General features: G+C 36.5%; 1 protein-coding gene across 1 annotated transcript in view; it reads right to left on the reverse strand.

Moving 5' to 3' along the window:
• LOC149791608 (transient receptor potential cation channel subfamily V member 4-like) overlaps positions 1-23,205 on the reverse strand; it is a 31,784-nt gene that overhangs the window by 7,918 nt on the left and 661 nt on the right. Inside the window, exon 2 of the mRNA XM_089970161.1 lies at positions 2,579-2,723. Within this exon, the coding sequence (XP_089826287.1) occupies positions 2,579-2,695 (117 nt within the window). The 5' untranslated portion in view covers positions 2,696-2,723. The remainder of the gene's footprint in view (positions 1-2,578; positions 2,724-23,205) is intronic.

Here is a 23,205-nt window from a genome sequence, read left to right on the forward strand (position 1 = left end):
TCCTGGGCTTTCAGTTCATGTTACTTGATATCCTCAGATTATATTTTAACAAAGCCTTGACTCTATCAAGATCTATCGACGTCATCCAAGGTATTAGTTTAGCAAAGTAATTTATTTGGTAATTTTAAAGAGATAATTAGCTATGTTGTTGTTATTGTTGTTGTTCTAAGTTTTAACGCCATTTTTCAGCACAAAATAGCCTATACATGGCGGCCAGTATAACTGGTGGAGGAAAAAGCCTGGAAACCCCATGGATGAATCACCGACCCACGAGAAGCTACTGACAGGCTTTCCCACGTACCCACGCTAGCCGAGCCTTGGACTCGAACCCACGCAGACAGAGAGGAGATGGCAGTGATCCGGAACGGTGAGCGCTTTAGACCACTCTACCACTCAAGGCCCCAATAAGCAATGATTTTTCTCCAAATTGTATTTAACTTCAGTAATCAATTTACTATGTATTTTTCTCCAAAGTGTCGTTATTTTCAGTATTCAATTCAATGCGAGTCATTTTATTTTGAAAATATGGGTGATAAACAACATTGTTACGAGACCGCTCCGGTGGCCTAGTGGTTAGAGCGTCCGCCTCGGAAGCGGGAGGTCGTGGGTTCCAACCCTGGCCGAGTCATATCTAAGACTTACAAAAATGGTGCTAACAGCAGCGTCGCTAGATGCTCAGCATTAAGAGGTTAGTGTTTGGATTGGTCGGCCTGGTGTCAGGATAATGTGACTGGGTGGGACATAATGCTATATGTCTGCGGCATGATGCACCAGTGCTAGACATCACTATAAACTACCACACTGCAGGCATCATAGCGATATGACTGAAATTTTTTTAAAGCTACGTTAAAAATCCTACACACACACACACACACACACACACACACACACACACACACACTATTATTACGTTCATTGCCAACTTTCTCTATGCCAGATAACTTACTAATTCCAAACGAAACAACTATAAACGCAAGACTGCGGAAAATGAAAATAAAAACAACGAATCCAGTGAAAGAAAAAAGGACCCTGACTCGACTATAAAAGTTATGGATGGCAAAACTCGAAATTGCAACAACTACTACTACTACCATCACTACCACAACAAGAGCAATAATAATAATAATAATAATAATAATAATAATAGGGTTACTCCGAGAAAGCCACTCGTAATTTGGAGGTAAGACTTAGAAACAGATTCTAAGGAAAGACAAAGCTTCGAAAAGGTCAGTAAGTTATTTGCTCGATTTTTGCAGAATATTACGGCAACATAAATGTAATTATTTGAGGTATGTATAATTAATTACTAGCATCGTTTAGTATGCAGAATTACTTTTGTAGTGTTTCATTTATATGCGTATTTGAGAAATGGGCTTGAGCATTACGCAGATAATTATGTAGATTGTTAGCTTGTGGTCAGAATTAATTTTGTAATTCGCTATTAGATTACTTCGTAGTAAACCAGTAAACTTATTAATGCATTATGTTTAAAATTTACGCATGACTGTATTGTTAGTTTGGAAAATGGTTGAAGTGTTTAAGATTACGGTAGTTATTATCAGAGCATGGATATTTGAATATTTGTGTACTTTGTATGAGTTGTAATGTAAAGAGATGCGTCTGATTGTTCCGATATTGTTTAGTATAATGGGATTAGGAATATGTACTGATGTGACGTAATTTATTGATGTATGTATGAGACGTAATTGATACTGTGCTTTTATTAGACGTTGTTTTATCATACAAGAACGTATAAGTATTTCGATGTGAATGAATGCGTGACCGAAGAAATTTAATACCGTTATCTGATGATAGGTGGGTGTAGTGTGAGATGAGAGGGCTAAGGAAAAATATTGTACCGTCCTTGTGTTTTCACAGGAAGCTTTTCAGGGGACATAACTTCCGGTTCAGTTGAGTCCCGAGTCTCCAAGAGGTGGAGACGGAAGTGAGACTAGCAGAGCAGTCGGAGTCGACCAAAGTCTAGTCGGTGGAGAGAAGGTGTAAAGAAGGTGGAGGAGGAGGAGGAGGAGGAAAAGGAGTCTGGGGGAGAAAGTCTAGAAGGAGGAGAAGGAGTATAGAGACGTCGAGGAGCAGGAGAAGGAATTTGGGGAAATTCTGGAGGAAGAGGAGAAGGAATTGGGAGGAACAGGAGAGAAGAATACACAGATGAGTAGAATACAAGGACTGGTGGAAACCTATCTCACTCTACTAATCAAGTGATGCAATTGGCTGTTACAGGGTCGAGCGGAAGGAGAGTACTTGGCAAATTTGAATCGTTTGATTATTGAAGTGTTATTAAATTGTTCTTCATTGAATTTCACATTTTTTGTATCTTCAATCATTTAAAGGTCGGCATTGCTGACTAGGGGCTCGGAGCTTTACATCTATCTTTCACTAATTTAACTTCCAACCAAAAATCGAGCCTGGGTGGGACTTTCATAATAGTTTAGATAAAATCTTGGTAGCTCCCCACCCCAACCAACCACATAACAGAACCCTCACAATAATAATAATAATAATAATAATAATAATAGCAGTAGTAGTAACCAAGAAAAATTACATTATGGAAATTCTTTACCTCTTCTCGAACCTTTCGAAGCTGCACGAAGTCGCCATCCTCTCCAGCATCACCAGGGGTCACCACTGCGATAGACTGTTTCCGGAGCAAGGGCGGCTTACGTCCTTCGTCAGTCATAATGTCAACTTTGACTTATTTAGATATTCTGTAATAATAATAAAAAATAAAACTGGTACTTTGCAAAATAAAACTATGTAGACAAGGGATTAAATCCGCGTGAAACAAAGCTTTATGTGTTTTCCATTCATTAAGTCAATCCACATTAAATCTCGTCTTTCACGCTTATACTTAATACAAAATGAAGGTATGAACTAAGAATGAATCAACAGGAAATTACACTGATGATGTGCGTCGCCTGCTTCACCAGTATATACTATAAACAAAACTAGCATACTAACCAATCTAGGAAGAAAGGTGGATCAAAACAAAAACAATTTCCTTTCAATGAGCGCTATAAATATCGATAAAGATGAATACAAAACAAGGTGGAGGATCGTGAACTAAATAATCAATGGAGAATGACAACTATCTCTATATCATTTCTACCGTCATGTATCTTCTTTCTGTGGTGATTTCAAATTTGAACACACCCATCAAATTTCCTGACCATATAGAATCCAGTATATGTGCTCACTTGATCTTAAAAAGTAATTCGCTGTGACTTACTTTTACGGATGGTTGTAACATCCAGTGAGAACGATAATTCGAGAGGACTGGTCTGCGGTCACTTGGGAATTTCGCATATGCGATACAATGCAGTGAGATTTACTAAGCACGTAAGAGTTTCTGGCGTAATATGCATAGCAGTTATAATTGCACGATATCTCCAACAATAGTATGTTTGAAAACTATCTTACTTACGTATCGCCCCTACTTTTATCATTCATCATTCATAGTGACAATTTCCACAAATCGTTTTTTTTTTCTCCCGTCAAACCTTTAAAGTGTCCAATGTATCCGCGTAAGCATAATATCTTCCATGCATGACTTAAATATGTCCAAGGAGAAAATGAAATCAATATTTTAAGTCAATTATTGTTTGTATTTAAGATCGGATTATGTTTTAAAACGTGTTTTGTACCATTCTGCCAATCACCCATCACAAGAAGCGTCAAGGTAACTTGATAACGCTGATGTTGTTGTTGTTGTGGGGTTTAACGCCATTTTTCAGCACGATAGGCTATACATGGCGGCCAGTATTAATGGTGGAGGAAGAACCCGGAAAACCCCGGAAAGAACCACCGACCCACGAGAAGCTACAGGCAAGCTTTCTCACATGCCCACATTGGCTGAATCTTAGACTCGAACCGCCGCAGACAGAGGTGAGATGGCAGTGATCCGTAACGAAGAGCGCTTTAGACCACTCGGCCACTCGGGGCCCCGATAACGCTGATGTAATAAAATTCTAGTCACTGTTCTCTTTACGTTGTACGTGACAAGTGCACAATTTTCCAAATATAGTCTCATAACTTTAGCTCAGAAAGACAGATCAGTATTGTTGGGCACTTTGTTCTCTTTATATCCCAAGTAAGAGTACGAGCACACCATTCTCCTTTTATAGTCAACCTTTCCTGAAACAACATGAGAAAGACATTCCAATAAGAACGTACTTTTGTGCTTCAATAATGAAAACAATCCTGAAATACCCGCATTTAACAAACCGAGCCTAATACATTAGTAATAATGATACTGACGACGACAACGATGATGATGATGATGATTACTTCGATCTCAGTTATAGTGGACATGGTGAAGATGATGTCGATAATAACAAGACGTTTAGTTATGACGATTTCAAAGATGACAAAATTCACAAATGGAAAATGCAGACATGTATTTCTGTACAAAGCCGTTAAAATGTATTAAAAGCCATCGGCACCAAGTTGAACAAAAACCTCCAACATTTTAGCTTACAGTAACTCACTGATACTTCAATAGAATGAGCGATTTATACAGACAATTCTTGGATGTATCTAGAAAAGTCAAAATTTAGTCTATTTCGCAAATAAGCCGTCCAAATTTCTTAAACGTTTTTCTTACCAAGCAAGTCAGACTCGAACATATGCCGCAAAATATATTTTATCGATTTTTTGTGTCCATGTTTATGTGTGCACAGAAAGAGAGAGAGAGAGAGAGAGAGAGAGAGAGAGTTACGTCTTCATAGCAGAGATGCGCACTTAAAACGTGTTATTCGAATTTAATATATCATTGCAAAAAGATATCCTGTTACCTACCGAACACAATGGCTTATTTGTGAAGTGTTCAACCTTGAAATTGTAAAATACCATTTTATATAACACAAAAGTAGTGATTATTCTAACTATAACATATGCCATATAAAAAATAATATGCATCCGAAGTATGACTCTATGTTAAATGGGTATAAAAACTCGAATTGATACTAGTTTTAGCAGAACAGACAACTGAAAAACTCATTTCAAAATCACTCCCCCACCCTTAATCCCCACATCCCCTCCGCCTCCAAAGGCCTCATTTTCAAAAATGTGATTATTTAATTTATAAATTCTATGTATATCTGACAATACTAGTAACAAATCTTTTTCGGGAATAAATTCCTTGGAAGCCATATCACAGCTGCCAAAGTTTCCTATTGACTGTATAACCGTTGAGGGGCCCCGAGTGGCCGAGTGGTCTAAAGCGCTCTTCGTTACGGATCACTGCCATCTCACCTCTGTCTGCGGCGGTTCGAGTCTAAGATTCAGCCAATGTGGGTATGTGAGAAAGCTTGCCAGTAGCTTCTCGTGGGTCGGTGGTTCTTTCCGGGGTTTTCTCTGGTTCTTCCTCCACCATTAATACTGGCCGCCATGTATAGCCTATCATGTGTTGCAAAATGGCGTTAAACCCCACAACAACAACAAATGTATAACCGTTGAGATAAATTATTCCAATGGAAGAAAAATATCGAAGAACATACATGAATAAAAATGAATAGAAAACATGATTTTGTCTGTATTTATGTGTTTATTTTGTCTTAGCCTGAAAACTCGATTTCCCGGTTTTCTTGTGTAGTACCGGCAGCCAGCGTTTATCCTTAAAAATATAAATATATGACCACTGATACTAAAAATCGTCCGCTTGTGATCTTACCGGAAATGGTCGATTATAGGGTATCAACGACTAGAAAGTCTTTTATTTTTAACGATTTTCCGTCGGGTTTACAGTCATCTGCTGTGGTATTTCTGATTAAAAAGTTTTATGAATATATACATACAGCTACAAGTAATTATGGTATTTAAACGCAGAACGAGTTTTATGAATATATACATACAGCTACAAGTAATTATGGTATTTAAACGCAGAACGAGCTTTATGAATATATACATGCAGCTACAAGTAATTATGGTATTTAAATGCAGAACGAGTTTTATGAATATATACATACAGCTACAAGTAATTATGGTATTTAAACGCAGAACGAGTTTTATGAATATATACATACAGCTACAAGTAATTATGGTATTTAAACGCAGAACGAGTTTTATGAATATATACATGCAGCTACAAGTAATTATGGTATTTAAATGCAGAACGAGTTTTATGAATATATACATACAGTTACAAGCAATTATGGTATAATGACAACGATTGATTTGTATGTCTTTGTGGGGTTTAACAATATTTTTTAGCACATGATACGTCTCCAGTATTTTTGGGCGATAGATGGCGGTGGAGGAAGAACCCAGGAAGACCCAGAGAGAAACCACCGACCAATGGAAAGCTATTGGCAAAATTTCTTACATGCCCACGTTATTCGAGCGGAGACTCGAACTCGCACGGACAGAGGTGAGATGTATCAGTGACCAGTAAAGGCTAGCGTCTTAGACCACTCGGCCTCCCCCACCCCCCACCGGGAGTAATATCAATCCATTGTCAAGCATGAAATGCACATAGAAATACATACAGCAAAAGATATTTAGAAGGACTGCCACGTTTAATATAATAAGCTTTATTTTCACTAAACCCTTGCAACGGGACCAAACATCATTAGTATTTTCAACCTTTAGCCAAATATATCCACCTCTTCCCTAACCATAAGGTGTGCATTGAAACATTGAAAAATAAACTGCTGTCCATTTTTGTATAAATAAATTTCCTCCATTGTTGTTTACATTCATCGATAAATCCGATGGAGCTGATTGACTACGTCTTTACCAAGACCCACCAAGCTAGAATCGATGGAATAACAATAAACTTCAGAATAAATTTTATTCTATTCACGGAAAGAACCAATGTACCTCTCTAAAACTGGGCCATTGAGAACATTATCGATCCTGCTTGAATACTAACTATTGAATTCAATGTAGAATTCTAAAGCAGGAATTTCTTCCGCACAAAGAAAGGGAACAAGAAATAGATTGATTTATTGACCAATATTTTAAACACTACTGGTATTTAGTGTCGAGGCAAATCGGTTAAAGTGCGTTGCTCAAAACGCATTTAGACAACCGTCCCCATGGGCAAGACTCGAACCCACAGCCTACTGTTTGCTAGTTCGGTGAGCTTTCCGAAGTAGTTTCTTTTTTAATTGTTGTTTTCATTGCTTCATTTTTATAATGTGATAATGGTAATCAGTGTTCTTGTTTTTTATTAGTCCCATTTTTATAACGTGATAATGGTAATCACTGTCCTTATTTTTGGTTAGTCCTATTTTTATAATGTGATAATGGTAATCACTGTTCTTATTTTTGATTAGTCCCATTTTTATAATGTGATAATGATAATCACTGTTCTCATTTTTGATTAGTCCCATTATAAAGATCAAGACTTTCGTCACCAATATTACATTGTTAAAAAAAATATTACAAATTTTGGGATATTAGAGAAGCGTGTATTTTTGAAGATTGATGGGAAGAAAGGTATATCTTTATAAACCTAGACTACTGACGACGGTATCAATCGGACCTGTAGAATGACTAATAAATTTAACGTAACAAAATAGTTAGATCTACACTTGATAGCCATAAGGGTTATTGTTTTGAGCTTCGTTTTGGGCCAGAATAAAGAAGGAGAAGAGGAAGAAAAAGAGAAAATGAATAATCACTCTGTTTTACGTATATATATATATATATATATATATATATATATATATATATATATATATATATATATATATATATATATATATATATATATATAATGGAACTTTCAATCACGCCTGTTTCTGTTCTTTCCCCCGTTTTCATTTTAGCATAAAGATTTTCCGTACTTACATTAGATGGACGAAAACACATTCAGTGTTAGAGACAGAAGCCAGTATGTATATAAAACATATTGGCGCGGATGCGCCTGCAGAAATGACCCCAGCCCCAACCCCCTTGCCCTAAGTGCGGGCGCAGATGTATTGACAATGATAAATTTGTGAAAGATGTAATTCAGTGTATGTATGATACATACATGCATACATACATACATACATTCGATACATACATACATACATACATACATACATACATACATACATACATACATACATACATACATACATACATTCGATACATACAATCGACACAGATGACCGATGTATAGATGGATAAATAGATGGTGTATAGTTGAATAAATAGATGGTGTAAAAATAATTCAGTTTATGACAGATAGATAGATAGATAGATAGACAGACAGACAGACAGACAGACAAATAGATAGATAGATAGATAGTAGCATCGCTCTTAACATTGGTATGGGATCACTTCTTTCCAAAGATGAAAAAGGAGCAAGACATGGAATAGAAAGAATGTAATCCGTTGTATCTTAGCAGGAAAATGAGACAATAATTAGCAAAGACACAAAGCCAAAGACACTGTAAATAGACACACAGACAAGTACACACAAAGAGTAGACACTTTATAGATCGATATACATCACTTCAATCTAAAAAAAGTAAATAACTCTGGAAACTTTACGAGTTTCCAACTTATTTTAATGGATGATAGACATTAGTGGAACTAATGTGTCCTATATAATATCCTTGTATAGGGAATAATTACTTAACACTTTCCAAACATATGTATGAATTGTCTAGCTAATGGGTCTATCAACAGTGAAATGAAACCGAGCGAAGGAAAGCACACTTAAGAAACTATATCTATCAAGTGTGGTATTAGAAAACTGACGCATAAATATTAGAAAAGAATCAGCAGCTATGTAACTTGAATCTATTGTCAATTATTTTTTCTTTTAGTCTGTCCATTCATTCATTCATTCATTCATTCATTCATTCATTCATTCATTCATTCATTCATTCTAGAATTGTTGTCGCTAGTGCCAGTTCTCGAAATCATCGTCTGCAGCAACAATAGATGAAGATGATGAAAATAATGATGATAATAAACGCTGAGTTTTCATTCAAACAGCTAGATATTTGCTTTAGAACAATGTCTAAACATATGTATATACCACACTGAAGTATTACATATGTTAGTATGCCTTAGCATTTGAAAACACAACATTAGTTACCCGTGTGATTGTTACACAGGTTCTTTGTATTTTTAAGTCTTCTAATTACAAATGGACCACTATATTGACGACAATATTGATGCCGTACAGACCCTCAGACGCACAAATGCAAATACGCAAATTAAAGAGAAATGAAAATTGGTTCCTTGTGATTTTCCCCCACCCAATTCCGATTGCCAATGATCTATAAGATAAACACAGAACAGACAAGACTTGCATTAATAGGGCATAGCAACTTCTTTCACATGACGTCTATTGAGGCAATAATGCATGACGTCTACTGAGGCAATAAAACATGACGTCTATTGAGGCAATAAAACATGACGTCTTTTGAGGCAATAAAACATGACGTCTACTGAGGCAATAAAACTGTTGTCTTTAACCCGTAGAACACGAATCATATTGCGAACAGCAAATGCACCGACCGGGAATAGGATTATGTGCTGTCATATAAAGTGTGTGTGTGTGTGTGTGTGTGAGTGTGTGTGTGTGTGTGTGTGTGTGTGTGTGTGTGTGTGGTGGGGGTATGGGCGGGTGTGGGTGTGTGTGTTAGCGCGTATATGATCCAATAGCATATCAGCAAAATGCAGGATACTTAGTGCCCAGTATGTTCTGGCATTCTCAAACGTCACACAAAACAGGGACAAAGGCAAACCGGTAAAATCCCTAAAATATACAACGTCAAATCTCTAACACAAATCGCATTCTCAAAAAGTCACAGATTTTCTCAGCTGGAACATCATCTCGGGGTGCATCCCATGACAAAACGACTGCCACCTTTAGTAGGTTCTTACGACATGCCGGAGGATTATCGAGTCTGGTCTACATGCTTGAGCTCAAGGGGGGTGGGAGTATGCAAAGGAAATATATGCACATTGACGTCGACATTATTCAATCGGATCAGTTGGATAGAATATATCGACTCTCTCTCTCTCTCTCTCTCTCTCTCTCTCATAAATTGTCAATCAACACAAACTAACTTGTGCCAAGTTGCTCTGTGTCAGTCTCACATAGTCTTCATTGAAGGGATAGAAACAAATAAAGAAGCTAATTTGTAATATGTACCATATGTTGTTCTCAGGTAAGAACTCATTTCTACCGTGCGTTTCTAATAATGACCCATCCAGGCACTTAAACGCAATGACATAAAATTATGAAAAACGACGATGTTGTACAGCCATACACTCGTAAATGACTAATCTAGTGACTGACTGGTGTTACCGGCACATCAACACATGCAGTGGTATCTCCTTTCAAGTCAGTTGGAGTAAAATGTCTTGCCCAGAGACATGTCATGGCCATTAACAGGGCCGACAAGGGGGGGGGGGGCAACAGGGGATATATCCCCGGGGCCGGGCCCCTTACGTGCCCGGGCCGAACAACACTTTTTTAATTTTATAAATGAAAAATTGTGTTTGAACAAGAACTTGGAGAGGCCCGTGTGTTTCTTAGCCCAGAGCCCGTGATCGCTCTCTACGGCCATAGCCATTGACCCTTCCTTGTTTGTGCAGAATTTGAAGCCGTATCCTTTTGGTTGGGAGTCAGGAAAGATAACCACTGAACCATCGCGGCTCCCCATACAAACACACATGAACTCATGACTAAGATATTTATCCATGACAATTTTAGAATATATTCTGAATATTTGATCAAAAATCCATTTCCTTACAATTTTTGTAGATTAATGATCCCGATCGAAAAATAATTTATCCGGAGCATTTCCGCTCTTATCGATTATTTGGATCGCAATTCCGCTTTTCATCGATCACCATGCAGAAACATGCCAGACAATTCTCACTACAATGGAGTAAAGCAATTTCTTGATATTGGAACCCATTCAGGCGAAGAAAATTTCTTAGACTTATAGAACTTCGTGATCAAAGCGGCTAGATTTTTTTCAACTGACTCCCGTGTGGCTACATAAGAACTGAGTGGTTTTTTTTTATGGCAGATCTAGGCTTTCCCAAAACTGGAAAAGCTATTTCGTTGGCTAATGAATTAATGTGGTGGCTTACACTATTGCGATGAAAAGATGACGTCACGTTCACGAAAACCGGGACATTTTCATAGACTGAATATGACACATTTTCTGTGTAAAATAATGGCGTTAAATTTTATCCTTTTAAGTGTTCAGTATCATTTTGGCTTAATCATTGTATAAGATACGTTTAGGAAAATTAGAAAATAGGGAGAGATGTCTATATAGTGTAAATTTCACAAAGTTTCACCAAAGCACCTGCTTTCGGTAAGTGACCAAGGATGTTTTTACCAATCTTCAAATGGCGGCGATCTTTCTGAGTCACGTGAGAATAGTCATTTGACCTACTTTAATTTGGTGACTATTGCTTGATAACGTAAAGCCTCTCTCTCTCTCTCTCTCCCTCTCTCATCGACACAGAATCAGAATCACCCGATACCCTCGAATTTCTGACATAAAACTATTAGTCGCAGAAGTTACTGCGTTTTACTAATGGAACACTTCAGTTGGCAAGCAGCAAGTGACAAAATATATCTCGGTTAGGACTGATCGTTTGCAATCCAGGATCATAGATATAACATACGCACCCACGGACACAAAGCAAAGCTGAGTATTTTCGTTCTTCGCGAAGCTGTCGTATCTCGCCAGTCTATTTCCAAACCTCTGCCCTAATATATGATACAATAATTAATTGTTTGAACACACACACACACACAAAGACACACACACACAGACACACACACACACACAAAGATCTATGTTTGGTGGTGGGAGTGGGGAGAGGTGGACTTGTTTGCATGGTCTAATACATAGACATATAGACAGCGCAACAGTACTCGCTATCCCTGACACTGGAGCAAAAAAGATATAAGTACAGCTGTAAATAAAAACAATTACGCTAGTGTAAAGAAAGAAGATGCAGCACATCAATTAGTTCCAAACCATTACCTCTCAAATAAAACTGTAAATTAATGCTCACATATTCCATATATCCAACTTATTACCAAGGAGGATATATATATATATATATATATATATATATATATATATATATATATATATATATGGGCACGATATTCATTGTTGCCGAAATGGAAAGATGTGTAATGTATAAGTGCATACTTGCTTAAAATAAGTATGTTCTTTATATTTATTATGACGAATATTTAATTTCAATAAGTATTCCTAAATCTTATTACATCAAAGCAGAATCCCATATTAATTTATTTAAGAGACGTGATTTCTTAAACTGTATATTATATTGAAGAAAAAGCTACTTACAGTTTTTCCTGAGTCGCGGTACCTAATGCTATGTCGCAAATACCTACATGGTATGTTACAAATACCTACGTGCTAAGTCACAAATACGTACATACTATGTCACGAATACCTAAATGGTATATGTGTGCAGCAGCGTATAGTTTTCAATGGTTTACGCTAGAGTTGTCTCGGCCTGAGGCTAAACCAGTACATGTTTTGTGTATTATATACGTGCTTTTTTTATTAGATCAACTTCAATGAGCACATGCAAAGCAAGAAAAGCATATCCCTGTCATTGTGTCTACGACTTGTATATTAAAATACTGTACTTATTATAATTATAATAATATAATAATATAATAATAATAATTTAATTATAATAATAAATTGATTAGGAAAGAAAGAATTTAAACATTAAGTGTAAAAGATAAAAAATGGATGAACACGTAAGTTTATATTATTTTTCCTAAATTTTAAAATGCTATGCTCAATGTTGTCTTTTGCTTGTGTGTTTCTTAGCGTTTAATGTTTGAAGACGATTGTTAAAAAATATATCATCTTTTGAAATAATAACTCCCTCTACTAAGCGATCACTCGCATAATCATTAAATTGTTCTTCTCAAAATCCTTTGAATTTCTAAGTAAACATAGTTTTAGAAAAAGAGACCAAATGAAGATCCTATTAAAATTGCGAAGTGTATTCAGAAAAGTTGTTCTCGTGTTCAGTTATAGATGGCAAAAAAAAAAAAGATGTAACGATTGGATTAAATTTTTACTAAGTTCATACATAGTATGTAACGAGTGGGTCCAATTTAATGATAATTCAGTTGAATAAAGACTGGATATTTAATAGAAAAGATTCAAAAACGCACTGTTTTCACCCTGTGGGTGAAAAACTCGGTATGAAAATACTCGTTATTCACCGTCGATATGAAATATATCCGTTATTTTAGGTTAAAGCCTATTGACTAGCAATATGTATAACAGACTGATGTAGCAGATTTCTTTTATGCATCTCGCATGCGTGTCAGCCATACTTAAAATTAGACCAGTGACCATGCAAGCGTCTGTAAATAGCTAACAATGTACTGACCAATGTCTATAAACTGGCGGTGAAAAGTTAGTTATCGTATCCCACTCCAGTGAAATAGCACAATCATTTCATTTGGAAATTTTAGTAATTCAGGGTCTAGCATAAACTAATATACAGTATTTGTTCTTATACACGAAGCATGCCACATGGCAGTTTTTCATAAGCAAAGTTAAGTAAATACGTTAAAATAAATTATTGCATAAAGACCTTTTCTGAAGAAAAAAAATATTTTCACTTTGTCGTCTTGCTCGCAGTAAGACGATTGATTAGTAACAAAGACTGATTACCATGCTAAGTGCAGTCAGGTGTGAGATTCTTTTGGTATTATGCAATATCAAAAAATGAGTTTGAGTTTTCAGCTGGTTCATGAGCTCAGTACATAATTGTCAATTTGCTGTTGGTTTCATTGAGGACCTTTTAACATACTGGGCCAGTTTGTTGTAGCTTTCATTGAAAAGTCTGGTGCACACTGGGCCTGCCTGCTGCAACTTTTATTGAGTTTTGTGTTTAATACTCGGTCAGATTGCTGTATGTTTCATTGCGGTGTCGTTTGTTTTTAAATACTTGCTCAGTTTGCTGTAGCTATCACTGAGTTGTTTTATTTTTGGCGTACCAGCCAAAAATTTAGAACGACACAAACTGCTCCGGTGGCCCAAGTGGTTAGAGCGCCCGCCTCGGATGAGGGAGGTCGCGGGTTCGAACCACGGCCGAGTCATACCAGATGCCAAAATGTCGCGAACTAGAAGCCGATGTATTTAAACTACTCAAATAAAGGAGCCACGGATTGATCAACATCCTTATGCAGGTCTTCGGAAATAAAGGGGTTAAATGTCAACTTAGCGTGCAGGCTTTAAAAAAGGTTACGTCAGAAGGGGAGGCCATCACCATGCCAAACTATTTATCAGCCAGCGGAGCTGAAGTGGTGCTGTTGGCAGATGAACTCGATGATTTGATCCTTAAGGCCATGGCCAAGATCGATGAGCGGCTGGAAAACCTTATGACCAATGGCTCGGGTTTGCGGCTAGAGCGGTGCGAGGAGACACAGCTCTACATAGCACAGTGATGTCCATTTTGAGGTAAGGGGCATTTTTAACAAATTTCAAGTGGATTCACAAAAGGGAAGCTTGATAATGTAGAAAGTAATGGTTTTCATTCTTTTCTTTACTTACTTTAAGACAATAGAGATCGTAGGAGAACTTTAACCCTACCATTGCCGTTGGCGTCTTTGGCTAGGACAACGCCTGACCGCGTTTTCTACTTTGATTCTCATGGACTCTCGCCGCCGCCAAGGTTTGTAGCTTTCCTCAACCGAGCCGGCGTTGGCAATCCATTGACCCTTCTGCTCTCGCGGATGTAAAAATGTACGTCGGCGACACGTACTTTACTCAAAGACACTACCTTGACGTCACGATTGATCGGATGGGAATGACAGCGACAAGGTATGTCAAAAACAGATCGCTCTCCGGGTGGCCAAGTCTGGCGACACTATGGCTTGTCCCTTAGATATAGGGTAAAAAAAAAAATTACATCCATAACGACCCTGTAGCACCTCAAGAGGCGATGACAAAATTATACGTTGAACATTTCCACAACGATCAGGGTGCACCCGTTCAGGACCCTCAAAACACCACTTTGAATGATATCGTGGGGATACCAAATCTTGCAATAGCTGAAGACTCAGCAACCAAAGACTTATGTTGATACCAAACACCGCGAACTGTTTTTTTTTTTTATTTTAGGCTGGCCAAAGCTGGTGAAACCATCTGGGGTCCCATAAACATGAACGACAACAGAGTCGTGTGCATGGGGAGCATGTTGGTCTAAAAGACTCTGCTACAAAGCATACGTTGAAAGGGTTGGTTCCTAGACCTCCCTGGGTACTATATCCGCCCGCACCCCCTCCACTGAAAAGTAATAAAATAGTGGGTGTTGGAGAGCGAACCATTCCACAAGACACTGCTACAAAGGTTTTTATACTCCCTACTAACTTCGCTATCTTTTTAACTTCGGTGGCTGGTGTTGGGCCTCATCTTACTTACTCAAGAGGAAAAACCCTAACATGGGTCACTTTGCTTCAGGAGTGTAATTCTTGTCATGAGTCTGATATCTCTTTTATGTAAGTGACGACCACGTGGTAGTTCGTAGTGTTGGGTTTTTTTTTTTATAAGGTAAGAACCAGTGCTACATTAAACATAATTTTCATTGATGCCTCGGACCCTAACTGGGTATATTTATGTCATGCTGGTGCAAACCTCGGTAAGATCTTCGTTTCTTCTAACTTTTAAACTGTTTATGGATGAGATCGTCTAAACATATCTACGTAATATCAAGTCAGGGTGTATCACTCGATTCCAAGTATAAACCCCAAAGAAAGTCCTCATAAGTATTGCCTAAACATGATTCCCCAAACACACCTTTTTTCGACAATTTTATAAAATTCTCAACCCCACCCACCTCAAAAATGATCAGATGAAAAAAGTAAAACATTAATGCGCATCTAAACCAATCACACATTTAGTCCACAACGTTTCACTAAAAGCCCTACAAGGGGTGTTAGAAGAAAAGGGATGACAAGGTTTTGTCACTGATGGACAAACAGACAATATCCTCGCTCTTAGCTGAGTTCTGGGATACTGACGCTGAGTGCTGGGAAACAGACGCTGAGTGCTGGGATACTGACGCTGCCTCAAGAAAGAGAGAGCCAAGAGGTTCCCGTGATTATATATGTTAAACAATTGTTTACTTTCAACAACATTTCAGTCAAATGGAGTTACTGGAATTGTTTATTCGTTCTTCCATGTACTACGTGGCTTTGTCACCTAATTGTTAATTTGAATCATTTACAAGATGTCAGAATTACATATATTCAATGTGAACAAAATTAATATGCGCATAATATTATCAAAATCAATGAAATATTCAGATTTTTATTGAATTAGAAGAAAATACCGTAACTCATTCCTATTTTTTTTTTACCATTTCGCTTTAAAATTTCATATGGTATTTTCACGGTCTCATATATTTTGGCATCCATCACATTAGCACTGTGTCGTCATACGAGCTAATTACGAAAGCCCTAATTACGTACCAACACACAATCACCTTTCTGGTTGTTTCGGTGTACGTCTTATTCATATCAATAAAGTTTAATATATGTGACACAAAAAAGTCAGGTTGTTATTTATGTTGTATGACACAAAGAAGTCTGAGTGTTATTTATGTTGTGTGACACAAAGAAGTCTGATTGTTATTTATGTTGTGTGACACAAATAAGTCTGTTATTTATGTTGTGTACCACAAAGAAGTCTGATTGCTATTTATGTTGTGTGACACAAATAAGTCTGCTATTTATGTTGTGTGACACAAAGAAGTCTGATTGTTATTTATGTTGTGTGACACAAAGAAATCTGATTGCTATTTATGTTGTTTCTGAGCTTTGTTAGTTGAGGCACAGACCTAGAACGCGCCAGGAATGTGCCTGCATAGAGAAATTTAGAAACAAAACAGCAACAACAACAACAACCCACAAACAACACTACAACATAAAACCAAGATAGACGGTACGACAATAAACAGATCGTCGCTTAGATGCAACTCAATGGGTCATTCTCAATTTTCTTTAGTGGCTAATTAGAGCCAATATATTGATTTATTTAGCACTAGCAAATAGGCTATCACGTTACTCAAGTCACCTTTAGAATAAAATTGTAACACATCATTTTATAGTCAGGAATTCGTAGGTTGGTCTTCTTTTCGTGATACTTACAGACATTATAAAATTGGTCCCCAAATCGTCAAATTTAACTTTTCTCCAGAGATAATACAATCAAAATAATGACAGGGTTGAAACAAATTATGAGATTTTTTAAAGTTGATACGTGAACAGTGAAATGTCTGCTTTCATCTGATAGCTCACTATATCGCAATATGTCTCAAATGAATAACCCATAATTCCCTCTCTCAGATTTGTCGACATAGCCTGTCACAATTAACGAGAGAAATTGGTGGCCGTATTTTATTGCCTCGCGAAGGACGAGGTACATGTATCACTTTCTAGAGGCAGTGGCGACGGCGACAGCGCCACAATTAAATTGTTATGTTCAGGTTTCTTGAAATTTTCTACATTACTGAAACTATGAAATAATGTTATTATGTTCCTAAAGTTTTCAACCTGATACTTTGGGGTTTACTGTCTCACCTGCAACGCGTAAAAAAATATTGACTTTCTGTTTACATTTGTTAAGTCATTCAAATCTTCTATATGAGTTGTTGCATTCAAGAGAAATTTTGTTGTATTGTTACTATGAGACTAAAGTTTGCACCCTTGTCTACTCTGGTTCCATGTCTCGCCTGCTTAAGCAGAATGATGCGTCATCATAATGGTACTAACGGGGCTGAATTAGGGTTGTGAAGGGCTTAAGGCTAATACGAAGGAGGCCTTACAGCTGTTACTTCAATATGGAATGGAGGGCCTTGAGGACGGCCTGAGGCTGTTACCTAATTAACCAATGGGATAATCCGGCCCTCTGGTGTTAACAGGTGAGACCCGTTCTATACGTTAATCGAGTGCACTGGAGATGCTGGCTCGCAGAATTTAAACTGGATAGCTGTCAAACAGCCGTAGAATAATGGAATGGATATAATGTTTATTTTATATATATATTTGGAGCTTTGGCGAGAATAAGGAATCAGCTGTCAGCTTTCAAGGTCACAAAACTTTACATCTCTTTTTGAAGATAAATAACAGTTACTTATTTTGTTAATTATTTACGGCCCTTTTGACACTTTATTGGTTATATCATGCACAGAAAGTGGAAGCTAAGTCCTCTTCTCAATGAAATGCCGATACAGTCGACCTGGAGTTGCTTTTGGAAGGGGATATGTAACCCGCTACCCTTCCATTACAAGTCCAACGCACTACCATCTTAGCTAGCACAGTTCTCTAATTAGCAGTCTAACTGCAAAACAGCTAGCACTTACGACTGAATGACGGTCAAGTCTTGTCCTGGGGGTTGGGGTTGTAAGGAATGTAATCAATATTTAGATGTAATGGTTAAACCTTTCTCCATTCATTGTAGTGACTCCATGACGTCATACCTATCAATTTTGAACGCGCTATTTAATACCAACAAACCGATACATTTCATTATGTTTTATGTTCCCTCTTATCTCTACGCCTTGAGTGAATATACGAAATAAACAAAATGTGTAGTGAAATAAACATTTATGAATGTTTCCAAGTTTAGAGAATTTAACTACCCTTCTAAAATCTGCCACGAATGTAATGGAATAGCTAAACTGAAAAGCAATCATCAAGCGAAGATTGGCGGTATTGAAATAAACAAACTCAAGCTGAACCATACCACAATGGGAGATTCAAGGTCATATTCCGTACTCAATATGAATCGTGCTATAAATTATTTCTTAAAAGGTATATTCAGCACATGTAAATATGCCATAAGTCTGTCACGTGACCAGAATCACCTTCGAGAAAATAATGACAACACAACATTATATCAGTCGGAAATTTGTAGGTTGGGCATGTGTTTATGATACGTTCAGGCATTAACGTACAAATCTTGTTGTTACGACAATTTCGGCAATTTGAAGACCAGTCCCATATATTCAAGACTTTGGACAGCTGTTCTTACGTGATTAACACATTAAAATATCGTAAATGTTTGTTGTATTTTATTATTATTTTTAAAAATAGAAACGTGTTCATGTGTTTTTCCAAGTAAATAAATAACGAATTCATTGGCTTATATTTTTTATACTGCGATGACGATTAAGATTTCTTCAGCAACCTTGTTCTTTTGGTAAGGTTCCTTGCATACAAATAGACGTACGTCTTCACTATACTTTCATATAAATTGGTGGCCATCATTAAAACACTCGTCCTTTTTCCTCCTTTAACACTTTTCCTTCAATTTTCATTCATGCAGAGAACAATATTTGCAAGTCAAATGTCGTTATGTGCAACTTATTATGAATTGATTTCAATTAATTATTATATTTGTTTTTATTTATTTTGTTCTGATTTATTTATATATTTTTAAATATTATTTGCCAGTGTGGATATTGAGAAAGCTGGCCAGTAGCTTCTCGAGGGTCGGTGGTTCTTTCCGGGGATTTCCCGGTTTCTTCCTCCACCATTAATACTGGCCGCCATGTATAGCCTATTGCGTGCTGAAAAATGGCGTTAAACCCTACAACAACAACAACAACAAATATTATTTATTTATTTATTTTATTTATTTATTGTGGGTTGGGGTGGCTGCTGTACAAAATGGTATTTTTGTCGCGCCAGGCACCATTTCTAATGTATTGCAAACTCATTCAGCAGTGCCATTCTTTACTCATGTTCACCTCATTAACTCATTATTTATATTTATTCTTTTCATCGCATATTATTTATATCATAATTATTTGAAAATACTGCGATATACATACTATTTGATTAACTTTAATGATTGGGCTTTTCCTTTGAGACACAAAGATAACAAATTCATAGTGAACAGTATAAAAATATTCCTTTCCTGTTAAGTACCCATACATATTTACTGAAACCCTTGCTTTGTAAGCTCTCTATGTTTATTTTCTGCAAAGTAATTATTAGCGCTACATCTGCTTGGATGCAAACAGGCTGTCTTATGCACGCAATAGACTTTACACTTAGATACATGTAGGCTATCTTATACATGCAATAGCATTTATACTGAGATACACATAGGCTATCTTATATATGCAATAGCATTTATACTGAGTTACATATATCCTCTCTTATACGTGCAATAGCGTTTATACTGAGATACCCATAGGCTATCTTATACATGCAATAGCATTTATACTGAGATACCCATAGGCTATCTTATACATGCAACAGCATTTATACTGAGATACACACAGCCTCTCTTATACATGCAATAGCATTTATATTGAGTTACACATAGCCTCTCTTATACATGCAATAGTATTTATACTGAGTTACATATATCCTCTCTTATACATGCAGTAGCATTTATACTGAGATACCCATAGGCTATCTTATACATGCAATAGCATTTATACTAAGATACACATAGCCTCTCTTATACATGCAATATCATCTATACTGAGATACAAATAGGCTATCTTATACGTGCAATATCATTTATACTGAGATACACAGAGCCTCTCTTATACATGCAGTAGCATTTATACTGAGATACACACAGCCTCTCTTATACATGCAATAGCATTTATACTCAGTTACATATAGCCTCTCTTATACGTGCAATAGCATTTATACTAAGATACACATAGCCTCTCTTATACATGCAATAGCATTTATACTGCGATACAGATAGGCTATATTATACATGCAATATCATTTATACTGAGATACACATAGCCTCTCTTATACATGCAGTAGCATTTATACTGAGATACACACTTCCCCTCTTATACATATAAAATCATTTATACTGAGTTACACATAGCCTCTTATACACTCAATATCATTTATACTGAAATACACATAGCCTCTCTTATACATGTAATAGCATCTATACTCAGTTACATATAGCCTGTCTTATAAGTGCAATAGCATTTATACTGAGATACATATAGCCTCTCTTATACTTGCAATAGCATTTATAATGAGATACACATAGGCTATCTTATACATGCAATAGCATTTATACTAATATACACATAGCCTCTCTTATAAATGCAGTAGCAGTAGCATTTATACTGAAATACACACAGCCTCTCTTATACATGCAATAGCATTTATACTGAGTTACACATAGCCTCTCTTATACATGCATTTATACTGAGTTACATATAGCCTCTCTTATAAGTGCAATAGCATTTATACTGAGATACACATAGGCTATCTCATACATGCAATAGCATTTATACTGAGATACACATAGCCTCTCTTATACACGCAGTGTCATTTATACTGATGTACACACAGCCTCTCTTATACGTGCTGCAGCATTTATACTGAGATACACATAGGCTATCTTATACATGCAATAGCATTTATACTGAGATAAACATAGGCTATCTTATACATGCAATATCATCTATACTGAGATACAAATAGGCTATCTTGTACATGCAATATGATTTATACTGAGATACACACAGCCTCTCTTATACATGCAATAGCATTTATATTGAGTTACATATAGCTTCTCTTATACATGCAATAGCATTTATACTGAGATACACATAAGCTATCTGATACATGCAATATCATTTATACTGAGATACACATAGGCTATCTTATACATGCAATAGCATTTACACTGAGATAAACATAGGCTATCTGATACATGCAATATCATCTATACTGAGATACAAATAGGCTATCTTGCACATGCAATAGGATTTATACTGAGATACACACAGCCTCTCTTATACATGTAATAGCATTTATACTGAGTTACATATAGCTTCTCTTATACATGCAATAGCATTTATACTGAGATACACATAGGCTATCTTATACATGCAATATCATTTATACTGAGATACACATAGCCTCTCTTATACATACAGTAGCATTTATACTGAGATACACATAGCCTCTCTTATACATGCAGTAACATTTATACTGAGATACACACAGCCTTTTTTATACATGCAATAGCATTTATACTGAGATACAAACAGGTTCTTGTATGCATGCAGTAGACTTTACGCTCCATCATACATGAATTTAAACATCGATAAAAACGGGCTTTCCTATGAATGTGACAGACTTTAAACTTAGATAGAAACAGGCTCTCTTATGAGTATAATAGACTTTTAAGCTAGCTACAAACAGGATTTCTTTTGCACGCAATACGCTTTAAGTTTAAGTACAAATAGGCTATATTAAGCATGTAATAGATTTTATGCTCTCTCTTACACGATAAGCTGTATGCGGCATTTCAAGAGAGTATTTCAGCTGGATGATTTATGTGAAAATAAGTTTTCATAATATTTGCTTTCTTGTACAGAGAAAATATTGTTATAATAAGTTTTCCCTATTTATGACATACTACTTTTTAAAGCGTGCTTTTGTTCCTTTATAATCTTTAAGAACTTTACTTGGCTTAGAAGCTAGTTAACCACTAAAGAATTTTTTAAAACTTACATATATGTATGTATATATAGCTTACATTTATATTCTCATTGAATATTTGTCAATGGTATTTTTATATCTACACAAACATCGTCACTTCATTTTCTTTGAAAACAAGTATATCCCCGATATTGATAAAATGGTCGAGTGAATCTCGACATTTTCGCTTCATTCTACTTCCTTTCCTTTAAGTCTAACTTCGCGACCACTTCCATTTTAAAAGGAGACTTGTAAAGAATTCGTACCCAGGGTCAACTTTCGTATACTAAACTTACACTCGTACCCATTTATTTTTGTTGTCGTTTAAGAGCCTGTTTCACACTTAAAGCACGCCATTGTATCGACATCATCTCGACTTTGTCACTGACTTCATGTTCATAAAAGATGAATAGACGAATCATTCTTACATTACTGAGAAAGGCAACAATCTCTTACATTACTGAGAAAGGCAACAATTTCTTACATTACTGAGAAAGGCAACAATTCGGAAAACTGGAGAGCGATATTTTGTCAGACAACTTCGAATAAGCCTTCATTCTATGTTATTCTACCTCGTATGACTTCAATATAACATCAGCAGCAAATTTTGAAATGAAATAAATACTTTTAGGAGATTACGAAAGAAAGAGATATGCACGGGCATGGTCACATTATAAGATTCGTGAAACTTGACAGTGTCCGTTTTGAAGTGTCCGTTTTCA

This window comes from Sinohyriopsis cumingii, chromosome 9 (assembly GCF_028554795.1).
Source record: "Sinohyriopsis cumingii isolate HCF-2022 chromosome 9, ASM2855479v2, whole genome shotgun sequence".
In the NCBI taxonomy this organism is placed as follows: Eukaryota; Metazoa; Mollusca; class Bivalvia; order Unionida; family Unionidae; genus Sinohyriopsis; species Sinohyriopsis cumingii.